This window comes from Thermobia domestica, chromosome 3 (assembly GCF_964235325.1).
Source record: "Thermobia domestica chromosome 3, izTheDome1.hap1.1, whole genome shotgun sequence".
NCBI classification, from domain to species: domain Eukaryota; kingdom Metazoa; phylum Arthropoda; class Insecta; order Zygentoma; family Lepismatidae; genus Thermobia; species Thermobia domestica.
This window is the reverse complement of record NC_137456.1, coordinates 326,181,785-326,196,993: the sequence shown is the minus strand read 5'-3', so window position 1 is coordinate 326,196,993 and position 15,209 is coordinate 326,181,785. Positions and strand designations below refer to the sequence as shown.

Sequence of the window (15,209 nt, the reverse complement as noted above, 5' to 3'; positions counted from 1 at the left end):
GCACCATAATCAGTAGCTCCACGTCTCCTTTGTCCGCCCTAGCTCAACCATGGGATGTTAAACTAAACCAAACCAAATCAAAAATTAATACAATGTGTATTACTAACTGTAAGTCCTAGGATAATTGCATATATGTTATGGATCGAGTTTGAGGTGGCCGGTGGTCAAACTAAAACAAGTGAAATATAAATGGTGTAATTAGAACTTTTAATTAAGCACGGTTTTGTGTACATCAGGCTTAAGGCTTAGGGGAACAACTAGTGTTACTGAAAAGCTATCAGTTACAATTAATTTCAGTTACAATTAGGATTTACATGTATTGCTGGAACTGAAACTTTGACATGAATAATTAACATTATAAAGACTATGAAAAAAGTCGTCTTTTGAAAATATTCTTACACTATAAAACCAATTACGAGTAATTTGAAAATATTTTGTAGTTTAGCTACGTTATTTGCACTATATTTAAAATAATATTTAACAATTTATTTAAGTTGGCAACACTGCTTAAAACAATGGAACTGCTTCTTGCAATTAAAGCCACCAGAAACTATTTTTGTAATGTTATAGAAGCAAACAAAATCAACAATCAATATAATAATTAAAAACAAATTAGTTATTTTAAGCAGTATAACGATCAGTATCCTTGTGTTTGGTATCTCTGCAACGGTTTGAAATAAGAATTGTTGTAAATGGCATAATGATCATTTAAGTCTTTTGGAGGCATCTATATGATGAGACGGGATATATCAGCACGTTTTTGTAGTAAAGTCTTTTGAAAAAGTTAAGTTTTCCATTTCTTGTATCTTTGTTCCTTCATTCACTTGAAATATATTATACTATGATCATAGTATTTGACGTTAAGATACAATTGATGCGCATTGCACCGTCCATGCCATTTGAGTTATTAGAAATCTCGAAAATGTTGATGTTAGTGATACTGTATTGTCCTTTGTTACACTGAATAATGTACGTGGTATTTTGGCTTTATTTTATATCTACTGTAAATTAGAAATAGGTAATACTTTACATAGTGCAATTTGAGAAAATACAACTTTATCTTGCGTCGGCAACACTGTTTGAGGTATTGCAGAGTATATAGAAGAATTTTCTCTTCAATATTTCACACGACATGGTACAAAAGTTCAGCATATATATATATATATATATATATATATATATATATATATATATATATATATATATATATATATATATAGAGAGAGAGAGAGAGAGAGAGAGAAGATTATATACACGATCAGTGGATTTTGTTTCGGGAGAGGCTTGAGGAACGGGTAAAATTCATTTGTGTTGTACGAGCAATGCGAAAAACTGATGACACATTTATTTCACTAGTGGCTTGAGCCAGATACCTATCCCCTAAATACGCCACTGTACATCAGCCAACCGTTCCCATATTATCTCACACAACAACGAAACAATTTTTGAGTAAAGGCAAAATAGATATCAATATTCGAGACGAGACCGAGACTTTCGAGACTCACCTAAGTCTCGTCTCGGTCTATTCTAGATTTATAGAGGTCTGTCTCGATCTCGGTACATAAAAGTCCGTCTCGGTCTCGGTTTCGGTGCCATCTCTAATTACACAGAAACAAACAAATGTACAACAACAAGACTGCAGATAGAACAAATGTACAGTAGTGAGTAAACCACAGAATGCACAACATCCAGTGACCAACAGGCTTGATGCATTAGTCACCCTAAAAGGGCACATGTTACAGTAGCCCTAGAAGGAAGATGTCGCATGTGACATAATGCACAAATGTGAACAACAAGTATGCCTGTAGCGCAGCAATTCCAATGGGGTTTGTATATTCGATATCTCGAACCATTCCCGAGAACTATAAAACGAAATGTCTTGGAGTACAACACTACATAAAATCCTTCATGCCTTTTAAACCATAAAAGCTACGGAATAACTCCTGAAAAGAGTACAGAAAAGTTGTGGCACCATATCTGTCATAGGAAAGATCGATTTGCGAATATTAATGACCTGTGATAGGTGTCAAAAACGCACATTTCTCGCCCTAGTCGCACACTCGATATGAAGCATCAAAAGCCCGTTGGTCGCTGGATGCTGTGCATGATGTGGTTTACTCCGTACTGTGCATTTGTTCATTCTGCAGTCTTATTGTTGTTGTACATATGTTCGTTTCCGTTCACACGGACGCTATAATTTCTCAAATTTAGAACCTCATATCTTTCTTACTTGACAACATTGATAACCGAAATTTTGCAAATTTTTCATTTTCTGCCTTTTTCCGGTGTTTTTGGCGTATAACTCGGCACAGCCTCACTCGGTCACTGTTTGGTATACTTATTATACGTAGCGGGTAAACAACGCATTTCCGCACCGAGTGACTATCACCACGACGATTAGCATCCACAATGAGTCAGGGTACCAATTTTCATAAACATCTAGCTGTCACGACCCTTGTAAGACATTTTCTTAAAATAATTTCAATTTCTTCACAAGAAATGTATATATTTATATATATGTTCCCATATTACAATATATCATGAAAGCGGGATACACTAATATAAATATATTAATCAATATGCACAATCGAGCACATGAAGTTCTAGCCCATTGTTTTAAGTATTTTTAAAACCTGAACATTTATAGATAATATCCTGTTCAAATGTAAATTGTAGATGAATATTAACTAAAGTTTAATAGGAGTACAGTCTGGTAGTCAAGGAGATAAAAATATTTTTCTACCACTTATATTTCTTATAGGAATGAAAACCAAGAGATAAAACAAAACTAATGTGTATTATTTTCAGGCTTGAATGCGGCCTCAGGAAGTTTGATTGGGACAGGGTGTATCCTTCCAGTTCAATCTGCAGTGGCTGTGGTCAATAACAATATAACAACGATAAGGGTGAGAATACATTGTATCACTTGTATGGATCATTATCAATCGAAATCCTTGGAAGAACCTGAATGGAGGGTTACATGTTTAATTTAAAAGGACCTAAAAGTTTCTTTTTAGTATCGGGGAAGATCGATATGTTTACTTATATTACAATCTTCGCCGGTACAAATAAAGGAACTTTTCCAAGTAACATGTAAGTATCTATTGATGTTTCGTCAGTCATTTGATCATCCTTTCAATCAAAATTAGTTACGAAACATGAATAGATACTTACAGTTTTACTGTTTCAGACATTTCGTTATGCGCATCTTACTTTGTTCTTGAAATTACATGAATTATTTATTACGCTGCTGTCTATGAAAATTGTAACTCTAAGGAGTAAATCAACCCATCCGTCTTGAGCCTACAACACCATCGATGTTATCTGTGCTTGGTGACACCATAGCGACAAGACAGGGCTATTCATGCATTTTCATCACCTACGAGAACGGCAATGGGACTTACGGTATGTGATACCATTGGATTCAGTTTCCAGTGATACCTAATACGCATTAACTTTATGCTAACCAGCTGTCGTTGCATGACAAGATGCTGGATCCTGTTGTGCTCTCACGTCTGCAGCTTCTAAATTGGGATGTGTTTCAGTAGGAAAATGCCCTGCTGTAAGATACCTAACGTTACACATATTCATATACACCATATTACACAGCTTAATTGGTCAGTGCATTTCTCTGATCTCTGTTCTAGTGAACATAATTGCAGAATGATTCGTACATCGAAGTCTGTGTCTGTTACAAAAGACGAATTGAGTCATGTCAAACTGCAGTTCTTTGGATACTCCAAAGATCTGTCCAAAATCTATTCATAAGATCCACTGTCTTCCAGAAGTTAATGATGTGTGGTGATTCCCTTAACACTGATATCTTGATGAACTATTGTCATATAGGATAATCAATATAATATTTTCACGTTTCCTCTGTTTATAAAAATAAACGTTTTAATTTCTCCCATTGTTATAATTTTAATAGACAGCAGGATGTGCTTGGAAACAGTAAACAGACTCTGAAGTAGAGTAAAAGTAGAATAAAATATGTAATCATGTTTCAATAGTACACATCGTATGTTGTGCATAATTTTTAAACAATAAATTGCATTATGAAATGCTTATTACTTGCTAAATGCAAACAGTTCGTGTGGAGGACTTGTATTGATATGCTAAGTTGGTGTGAATGAGATATACACTTTCATGTTAGTGATAAAATCATCTCAACAACAAACCTGAGCGGTGAACTGAGGTCTCGTGTCTGATATCACAAATTATGTGCACGTCTAGCAAACAGACTTGAGTTCTCAGTCGAGACGAAGTGCGTTGTTACACAGGATCGCATGAAAGTATACCATAGAGAACACACAATTAGGAGTTATTCCTTTCTACGAATTGAAACTCTGAACTTGTAAATCAAGCTACAATAATATTAACACTGTTAATATTAATTCACTAATTGAATTTCCGCCAGAAATGGCAAGTGAAAGAACAATTTTCCGCATGTTACTCAGGTGACATAACCGGACTATTGAAACGGACCAAAACCATATTCGGTTAAGCTCCTCCTTAGAAACACAGTAAAAGGAGACTCTCAGAATAGTGTTCATACCATTGCAAACAACTCAGGCATACAGCATTCTACTATAGTTATACGTCTCCGTGTAATCGAGATGTTAAAAGGACCTACAGTTTCATATGATTTTTTTGATACCTTCTAGCAAGATTTATCGACTTAAGCTGTGCAGTTGTATGTGTATGCGGAATAACCTTGAAGGTTTTCTATATTGGGTCATCACTTTTAATTAAAATCGAACTGGTACAAGTCATGACTGGTCAGAACAATGGTTAGCTCAGATTAAAGTCCATGATGGTTTCCAACCAGAAAGAGTTTCGTTGTTGCACGTTGGTGATCCATCATGACTTCCTTATGCGAGGAGAGACCATTATTGCAAATTGTTATAGTTCTGAACACCACCAGAGAGTGCACCAAATGTGTCCGTAAGCATCCTGTAATGTCGACAAATATCGTGAAGGTTATTTGCAATTCTCGCTGATGTGTCGCGCAAAAGACGGTGCAACCTGACTACTAAATGCATCATGAAACCGTTCTTCATACAGGATTCCCCGACATCCCTCCCATTGATCTCCTCGCGGCATCTTGATCAGTTGTTGGGACGGAAGACCTTCCCTGAAGTTAGGGTGGTTGAAAGTACCATTGAGGACTTCCTCGTATCGCAAACTGTACACTTCTTTCTCCACCGAATTCAATCGTTTAATTATCGATGGCAAAGTTATTTAGTTGCAGTCGACAACTAGCGTGAGTCACCAGGTATTGAAATTCTAGTTTGTTTGGACTTCGACATGACGCAATTGGGCAGTGGCGGATCAGTGACAAAATAATTTAAGGTATTATTTATATATTTTTGAAAGTTTATATATACCTATTATAGTCTGGGTACTGGCTGGCAACTCCAGTTTTTACATTCTAGATCTGCCACTGCAATTGGACTGGATATGTCATTCTCATCAACCGAATACGAAGAACTGCTCCTGGAATAAAATATCACCTTAATCATCCAACCATGTGCCCCAAAGAATCCTGATTTATCTGATATAATCACATTCACCCATCTCGTTGAAGTCAAAATGTTTAGTCTACCATTGTAATCTGGCACTATGGGGATAATGGAAAGCATTTTCTTGATTTCCGGACGTACAACCTAACACTATTCAGTCATCTTCAAATGGTTCTGAGAAAAAACATGGACACTAGAAACATCGAAAAAATGTGTGACTGATTGGGGCTAGAGGTAATTGACTTTGGTACCGATCATATCTAAATATCGTACACCATCCACTACCCCCACCAGGCACACGGACGTTTGTTTCTCTTAAAACAGAGGCTTTCTGATATTAGGCTCTCTTATATACTCTTGATACGATCATCATGACTCAACTTCTAGCAGCTCTCATACAATTATAAGCACTTAGCTGAACCTTCCTCGTAATCTTCCATCATACTATTTCGCTTTGCACGGTTGTAGCACTAACAACGACCTCTACTGTATTTGGATGTGCTGTATTTAGTAGAAACATCCTGTTCACGCAGTGTCACAGTGTTTTTGATAACCAAACTCACAGATGACGCGATGTCTCACCCTAAAGCTCCCACTGGTAACAAATATGAAACCATGTAAACAAAACTTACAAGTCAATATGTGTTTGTTGCCTTGAAATTGTCAGGCAGCATACAATGTGGGAAGACCCGGATCAATCAGCATTGGAGGATAATTCTTTTCTTGTTCAACCTTTGTTTCGATGTGCATGAAGGCTCATGTAAAGTGAATATTTTGGAGCTTAAGGTGTCCGGAAAGTATGTCCTGTACATCATTTCCCTACATGACCCGAAATTAGAAAGCATGAAGCCAAACTCTATCCACCTCTTGAACTTTTTATGTCCTGTCCCGGAAGAGGGAGACACCCTTTTAAATTTTATAATGAGCAGTTTATAGTTTCAAGCGATATATGTATAGCAAGCTGATCTTTCACAGTGAAATAATGAATTATTAAATATTTTATTATGTATCAATAACAAATTTTCAGTTCTAACTGAACATAAAACGTAAGGAAGCCATATTATTGAACAAAATCTACAATATTTTTTTTAAGAAAATGAAGATTTATTTGATAGTTTTATCTTACCATTTGTCTGGCCTTATTATACAGAAGGTCGGTCCAAATTTATGGAAACGTAATGTTGAGCCTTACACTAAAACGTGAAGCTGCGTTTTCACCAGCGATTGTGATCTATATGACAGCCTTAAACGTTGGTAATAGACTCACACCAAAGTTTCCATTAAAGGAAGTGTAGCGCAAATGTTACTTTCCCGTGAGCCATGCATATAATAAGTGTTAATCAGTATGGCTGGAAGCTTTATCTCTCTTGATTATATGGTTAGCTTATGCGTTTTCAGAGCATGACACCGCGGCTCGATTCCCGACGGGTACTCACGTCCGTCCGTTAACACGCCAAACTGTACGTCCATGTATTGTCTGTCAGAAAAGTAAATGTACACCTGTTTTTTTAGTCTGGCATTCCTGCGCTCCATCCATGGAGAGTATGAGAATTAAATCAATCAAATGTTTACTGAGGAGCAAGAAGAAAAGTCTAATCTGAATAAGACATTGCAGAGGGGCACAAGCTATGAATACGAATAGTGCATAGTATAAATAAAGGACGACACCGGAAGAGAAAGCCAGAAACAGCTGCTAAGCGGAGAAAAAAGAGTAAAAATTGTCGACGTGGGAACGTAAAATACAAATACAAACAAATATCCCAACAACTAAGCGTTTACCAAGGAACGATCTTGGTGTAGTAGTTAAGGCGTTAGATTACAAAACCAAAGAACGGCGGTTCGAATCTTGTCCAAGAAGTTTATTTTTTATTTTTTTAAATAATGCATACAGTACATGAAAGGTGGTAAAAGAGCGTATTACCAGTTTAATATGTTAAGTGAAAACGAGTTAAAAATTTCGGTGAAATTTATTAGAGAAGTGAAAGAATGAAAATGAGGAAGGAGATATATTTATCCTGGGGTTGTATCAGAGGGTGGTGATAGGAAAAACTGGAGATTTTCCCGAATTTCGCCCATGTGAGTATCTACGATAGGCAAATTTCTTCAGTGCAGAGATCACAATATCAGAAATGCCGTAAAATTTCTATGCACTTTTGCCCTTTCGCCGATCATCACCTCTGAGACGAAAAGAGAGAGAGAGAGACAAAGAAAGAAAGAGAACGAGAGAGATGATCCCGGAACTGAGAGTGTGGTGCTTCCATTCAAATCAACGAGATGACAAATAGACACATAATAAGAATGCCGAGTACAAACAGCCATAAAATACCAAAGTAATAATTGCAAGCGTTATCACCTAAGGTTCCAAGATTAGAACAACATACCACTAATACCCCGAATGCCAAAATATGACTTACACAACTCCCCCTCTGCCCAAATGTGTCCTGTGAAAACAATCACAAGTTTTGGGATGAGGAACCATATTGAGACTACAATGTTAAATTCTATAAGTAGACTTTTAGCAGATTCGTATTCAGTTATTTTGTTCCACAACCAGTTTTATTCATATTCAAGACAGCAAAAGCACTATATTTGTTGATGACAAAGCGAAGTTATTGCAACACTGCATTACACGTGAATCATGGATATTACACTCGTGAGTTTTGCTATGGAGGGGCTAGCCACCGAGGCACGCTGAATAACGTCTGAAGGAAGCAACGAGGACAGATAGCGATAGAGTAAACGAAACTAGTAATGCATTACAGACATTTCAAAAGAAAAAAAGAAAAAATCCCTCTTTCCACACTTCATGCTGTAGTTCTAACTTCCATTTCCCCATTAAAGGTACATGCCTAAACTATTATACAATCCAATTACACTTAATCCATAAGCTTCAAACAACTTTGTTCTACGAAGGGAAACGTAGAACACTACATTTATAAATATACCATACATAGAGAGTTAAGTTGTAATAGATGAATGCAATTAACCCCACATAATATCGATTGTATAAATATATACTGGTTTCAAACAATTCGACACATAAAAAACATTCACAACATCATTATAACCTATCATATGTTAATACCACTTCACAAGTGGTAGAATGAAAACCGTAGACTGACAATGGAATAAAACCGTAGAAAATAGAATGATTTTTTAAAGAAATTACAATTATCAACACAACTTAGTGAATTAATCAATGACGGTCAATGAAAAGAAGATGATATGAGGTTGGATTTCGAGAAATAATTTGATAATGAGACGGAAACAGAACTTTATAAAAGGATGGGTTATGATGCGCTAGACACAACATGGTTGCCTGTTTCGTCTCGTCATGTGAAAATGTCTCGTTTTAGAGAGACGAGAAAAGGCCTGTGTCTCGTCTTGTGCAGTGGCGGATCTAGCACGGGGCCGGAGGACCTAGGTCCCAGTTTCAGATTGACGGAAACAATTTAAGCTATTATTTATATAGTTTTCAAAGTTTATAGTAAGGTCATGATATAACTTATTATAGTCTAAATTCAGGCAGCCCCCCAATTTTTACCTTCTAGATCCGCCACTTCTCTTGTGACTATCCTGGTGTCATCTCGTTTCCGAAACGAAACAAATTGTTATCTAGTCTCATTTCGTCTAATTTTCTTTCGTAAACCTCATAATAATAGAAGTGAAATTGGAAGCCATGCGGCTTCGAAATGTAATGAAGTTTACAAGTTAGAATTGATAATCGGACAAGAGAGGGCTATGGAATGCTTTCAAGACATTTCAAACGCGACGAGTCCAGACAAGAACCTGTCACGTCTCTTCTCTGAAAACGAGCCGAGACATACGCTTTGTCTCGTCTGGTCTGGGATTTAACAAAGCCAATATTGTTTCGCCAATGCTGAATTAGAAGCCTCTTACCAGAGATGAAGTAGATCGTAGGCCGTGGGCCAACAGTACGTGACCCACTGCAACCCACCATTCACCGTGACCCACCATAAAGCAGCGACCCACCATAACCTACATACCCACTACGACCCACCGACACACTCTGCTTAGTGTATTGTATATAGCACCCTCTGAACAGTGGTGAATTTGTCTACATTTTACTTTAGGATCTCCATTTTCTTCTTCTTTTGCATTTGTTTCTATTTACTTACCTGAGATGAGTATATCTAACAAGGAAAAAGCAGACTTTGTTAAATGAACTTCTTTTCTATCTTTCGCGAGGTAGTAGTGCACATTTAAAGTGTTAACATTACAAACTGGGAGAGCGCAATACCCAGAAATAGCCTAGAAAGAGCGTCTTAAATTTTCGACTCGCCGTATATATGATACGACGCCTAAAATTATCAAGTGGCGGTGTGGCAGAGTGTGGAGCATTCACGACTCACATGTAAAGGGTCCAGCGTTTGATTCCCGCTCGAGTCAACTTGTTTTTGCTTTTTACCAATAAAGTAGTCATTTATAACTACAAGTAAAATATTAATATCACCATATGTTCATATATTCTAAACGATAGGAATTTTCAAATCAGTTGTAAAACTTTTCAATGTTTTTTTGTGAACTAGATACAAAATATAACCTATTTCATAAATATATTGATATCACTAGCTGTACTACGGTTACCACAGTCGTTGTGTCCGAAATTTCGTGTCTATATCTGCGGACAGTGTGCGAATTGCAAGGGAAATGAGGGGGAAATCCGCTTAGGAATACTGGATGTATGCTATAGCCAAAGGGGATTTCCGAAGTATCCCCCTTGCAATTCGCACTCTGTCTACAGATATAGACACGAATCTTCAAGAACATTTTTCATTTAACGACTTTACGAAATAGGTTATATTTTGTATCTAGTTCACATGAAACATTGAAAAGTTTTACAACTGTTTAAAAATTCCTATTGTTTCATGCATTACAAACATATAGTAAATTAACATTTTACTTGTAGTTATAAATGACTATTGGTAAAAGCAAAAACAAGTTGACTCGAGCGGGAATCGAACTCGGGATCCTTTACGCCTGAATCGTGAATGCTTCACACTCTACCACACTGTCACTTGGTAATTTTACGCGTCGTATCATATATACGGCGAGTCGAAACTTTAAGACTCATTTTCTAGGCTATTTCTTAGTATTGCGCTCTCCCAGTTTGTAATGTTAACACTTTAAATGTGCACTACTACCTCGCGAAAGATAGAAAAGAAGTTCATTTAACAAAGTCTGCTTTTTCCTTGTTAGATATACTCATCTCAGGTAAGTAAATAGAAACAAATGCAAAAGAAGAAGAATAAAATGGAGATCCTGAAGTAAAATGTAGACAAATTCACCACTGTTCAGAGGGTGCTATATACAATACACTAAGCAGAGTGTGTCGGTGGGTCGTAGTGAGTCTGTAGGTTATGATAGATCGAAGGTTTATGGTGGGTCACGGAGGGTGGTGGGTTGCAGTGGGTCACATCATGTTGACCCACGACCCACCAACCGACTTACACATCTTGACATGTCTCACTTGACACACGACCCACTTTAACTCTGGTGAGAGGTTTCCAGTTCAGCATGGGCTAGACAATATAGGCTTTGTTAAATTCGAGACGAGACATGACATGTCCTTGTCTGGACTCCTCGCATTTTCAATGTCTCGAAACCATTCCATAGCCCTCTCTTGTCCGATTATCAACTCTAACTTGTAAACTTCGTTACATTTCGAAGTCGCATGGCTTCCAATTTTACTTCTATTATTATGAGGTTTACGAAAGAAAATTAGACAAAAGGAGACGAGGTACCAATTTGTCTTGTTTCGGAAACACGAGATGACACTGGGATAGCCACGAGACGAGACAGGCTTCGTCTCCCATCGCTAAAATGAAACAATTTAACATGAGGAAAAGAAACAGGCAATCATGTTGTGTCTAGTGCATCATAATAATTTCTTTTCTAAAGTTCTGTTTTCATTTCATTATCAAGTTATTTCTCGACGTCCGACATCGTATCATGTTTCATTGACCGTCACGGTTCCGGAACCTTAGATGATAATGCTTGCAATTTCACTTTGATGTTTTATATTTGTTTGTATTCAACATTCTCATTATGTAAGCCTCTATTTGTCATCTCGTTGATTTGAATGGAAGCACCTCACTCTCAGTTCCGGGAACACCTCCCTCTCTCTCTCTCTCTCTCTCTCTCTCTCTCTTTCCGTCTCAGAATTGATAATAGGCAAAAGGGCAAAATTGCATAGAAATTTTACGGCATTTCTGGGAAGATGGTCTCTGCAATACGCACATTTCTGAAGAAATTTGCATATCGTAGAGAATCACATGTGCGAAATTGGGGAAAATTTCTAGCTTTTCTCACCACCCTCTGATACATACCCCTGATTAAATATATCTGCTTCATCGTTTTCAGTTTCACTTCTCTAATAAATTTTACCGAAATTTTAAACTCTTTTTAACTTAACATATTAAAAGGATAATACCCTCTCTTTCACCACCTCTCATGTGCTGTATGCATTATTTTTTAAAAAAGCTAAAAAAATATAAACTCCTTGGAGCAATTCGAACCGCTGTCCTTTGGACTTGCAATCTAACGTCTTAACCACTACACGAAGATCGTTGCTTGGTAAACGTTTAGTTATTCGAATATATTTTCGCATTTGTATTTTATGTTCCCACTTCGACAATTTCTACTCTTTTTTCTCCGCTTTCTCTGCATTCATTTAATTCTCATTTTATAGATGGTTAGAGCGCAGGAATGTAGTGGCTAAGACGCTAGATTGAAAATACAAAGGACGTAAGTTCGAATCCACTACAAGTAGAATTATTTTTAATAATGTATACAGCACGTGAGAAGTTGTAAAAGAGATCGTATTACCCATTTGAGACGTTAAGTGAAAACGAGGTAAAAATTCCAGTTACATTTATTAGAGAAGTGAAACAATGAAAACGAGGAAGCAGGTATATCTAATCAGGGTATGAGTCAGAGGGCGGTGATCGATAAAACGAAATTTTCCGAATTTCACACACGTGAGTCTGTACAATAGGCAAACTTCTTCAGAAATGTGCCTATTGCAGAGACCATGATACTCCAACGATTGCGCTAGCCAAAGTTAGTTTAACAAATGGTGTAGTGTTTTTTTCCTTAGAACGATAAATTGAAAAGTGCATACTGCAGATGGACAAAGTGTTTCGAATGTCCTAGTAATTCCCTTGACCTTTCCCAATTAACATGCGCAAATCGCCTTTATCATGATACAACTGTATGCGTCCACTTTCTTAAGGACTGCTCATTTAGTATGTGAAGTCACTCTTTGATTCTTCACGATTGCTTTGAAAAGAAAAAAAAATTGAAATGGATTTGAAACTATATTGATTAGGTGTATTACTCAGAAGTCCAGCACTTCACCCCTACATTATCTTCTCATGCAACATCATAAGCTAAATATTGCTAAGTTCAGCCCTGATGTTTGGAACGGACCGGCAATGTTCTTCCTGTAATGATATTTCTACCAAAGTGCATGACGAAGTTAATTTATTCGATGATCTGGAGACAACTTAGTGCCATTAATAAACTAAATAACATACAATGGAGGAAAATTACAGAAATGATATGTATTATACGGTAATTTCGCCGTGCAAGTTCAATATAATAATAATAATAATAATAATAATAATAATAATAATAATAATAATAGTAATAGTAATAATAATAATAATAATAATAATAATAATAATAATAATAATAATAATAATTGTCCAACGGTCCTGCGCGGAAAGTGAGAATTAAATCAGTCACATGTGTGGTCAAGGTAAGGATAAAAGCCTAAACTGAATAAGACATTGAAGTGGGGCACAAGCTGGGAATAAGAATAGTGCATGGTGTAAACAAAAGACGACACCAAAAGTGAAATCCAGAAAGAGCAAGTAAATGGAGAAAAAAGAATAGAAATTGTTAAAGTGGAAACAAAATACAAATAGGGATGAGCACAAGTCGAGCCAAAATTCGACTCGACTCGAATTCAATTCAAATCGAGTCAAAGGTAATTTTCTTGAGTTGAGTTCCAAGCCAAGTCGCTGTTTTCGGGGTCGAGTTTCGAGTTTAGTCGAGTTTGATAATGGCTCGCTCGCTCGTTCAGCTCGTTTTAACTCGTTTTGAAATAATGGCCTGATTAGACTGGAAAGCGAAAGCCATGAGAAATGTAAGCAGTAATGTGGAATACTTTTAATGTTGCTCACGACAGGGGTGCATCTCGTCTCGTAATTTTAGTGCATTTCGTGGGGCAATTTTAGTGTATTTCGTCTCGTCTAGATAACGAAAGGACAAGAGCTTTTCTTTTTTATTATGAGACAGCCTCAAATGTCGTAATCACCAGTATAAGTATATACTGTACTTATTAAAATCAAGGCTGAGACCTGCACAGTCGAATTCTTGACCCCAAGCAGAAGACCAAGCCGGGTAATGACATCAACCGGTTCGGCTCGTTTCAACTGAGTGAACAGCTTGAGTCGGCTCGTTTGGGATGAGCCGTCGGCTCGGCCTAATTGAGCCGATAACCTGAGCCGGCTGTTGGAACGAGCCATCGACTCGTATCAATTGAGCCGATGGCTCGAGCTGGCTCAGTTGGGATGGGTCACCTACTCGGCTCATGTGTACCATCGGTTCGAGCCAGCTAAGTTGAAACTAGTCCATCGGCACGGTTCGACTCAGCTCAAGTAAGCCGATGGCTAGAACCGGCTCGGTTGGGTGAGCTGTTGGCTCGGCTTACTTCTCGGTCCGGTTCGGTAGTGAGTGAGTTGTAAGCCGAGCCGCTCGAGCCGTTGAGAATCCTAAGCCCGGTCCCAGCTGTTTTGAACAAGTTTGGCTGACACCTATAACTTTTAACAATTTTTGGCTCGAGCCCGAATACTTGCCCCTTCGGAACTCAAACCCAGAACGTGACCGATATTCTTGTCTCCTGAAGACTTCTGGACGACCGAGATTGACAATCAATTTGCTTTTTAGCTTTTACTATTCAGATACAAACCGCATATCTTTTAAAGATTATACACGGTGTTGATATAATAATAATAATAATAATAATAATAATAATAATAATAATAATAATAATAATAAGGGTATTAAAAGTTTTAAACTTGCCCTAAAATTTGGCAAAACTTACTTAAAAGTAGAGATTTCGGGGAAAGGGTGCCGTACCTTCAAGACACCTCTGTAACTGCCAAAATTTTAAACTAGAGCGTTCCACTAAAGTTCCATGTAGAAAGTATTCTACTGTATGCTTTAAGGAAAATAACTGTAATAAAAATAAATGAATATCACGCAACAGTAAGGCATTCAATAAACTAATTTTTAGGATATGCAGAGGTAAATATAAAAGCTTTGCTACAAAAATACCTACACAGACCATAATTCAATGAGCTCTAAAATACAATGTAACGAAATAGCGTATGAGATTCAGTCTACAGAGCAATTGTTACTTAAAGAATGGACATACACTATTTCGAGAATCGAGACAAAGTGGAAATGTTGACGATACTTTTCATCGTCTCGATTCTCAGCTCCAAAGCGAGACGATAATTTGAATTAGCCTTGTCCCGTCTCGAATGTAAAATCTTAATTCTCATGTTATTTTGTTTGTTTTAGAAATGAGTTGTGAAATTCCTCTTTTCGTGGACAGGGTCAGATCCAGGGGGGAGGGCGATCGGGGCGATTGGC

The 15,209-nt window shown here is 37.2% G+C and overlaps 1 protein-coding gene across 1 annotated transcript in view; it reads left to right on the top strand.

Moving 5' to 3' along the window:
* The window catches only part of LOC145681917 (uncharacterized), a 141,136-nt gene that overhangs the window by 97,231 nt on the left and 28,696 nt on the right, over positions 1-15,209 (top strand). The window contains exon 5 of the mRNA XM_081753519.1: positions 2,809-2,906. Within this exon, the coding sequence (XP_081609645.1) occupies positions 2,809-2,906 (98 nt within the window). The remainder of the gene's footprint in view (positions 1-2,808; positions 2,907-15,209) is intronic.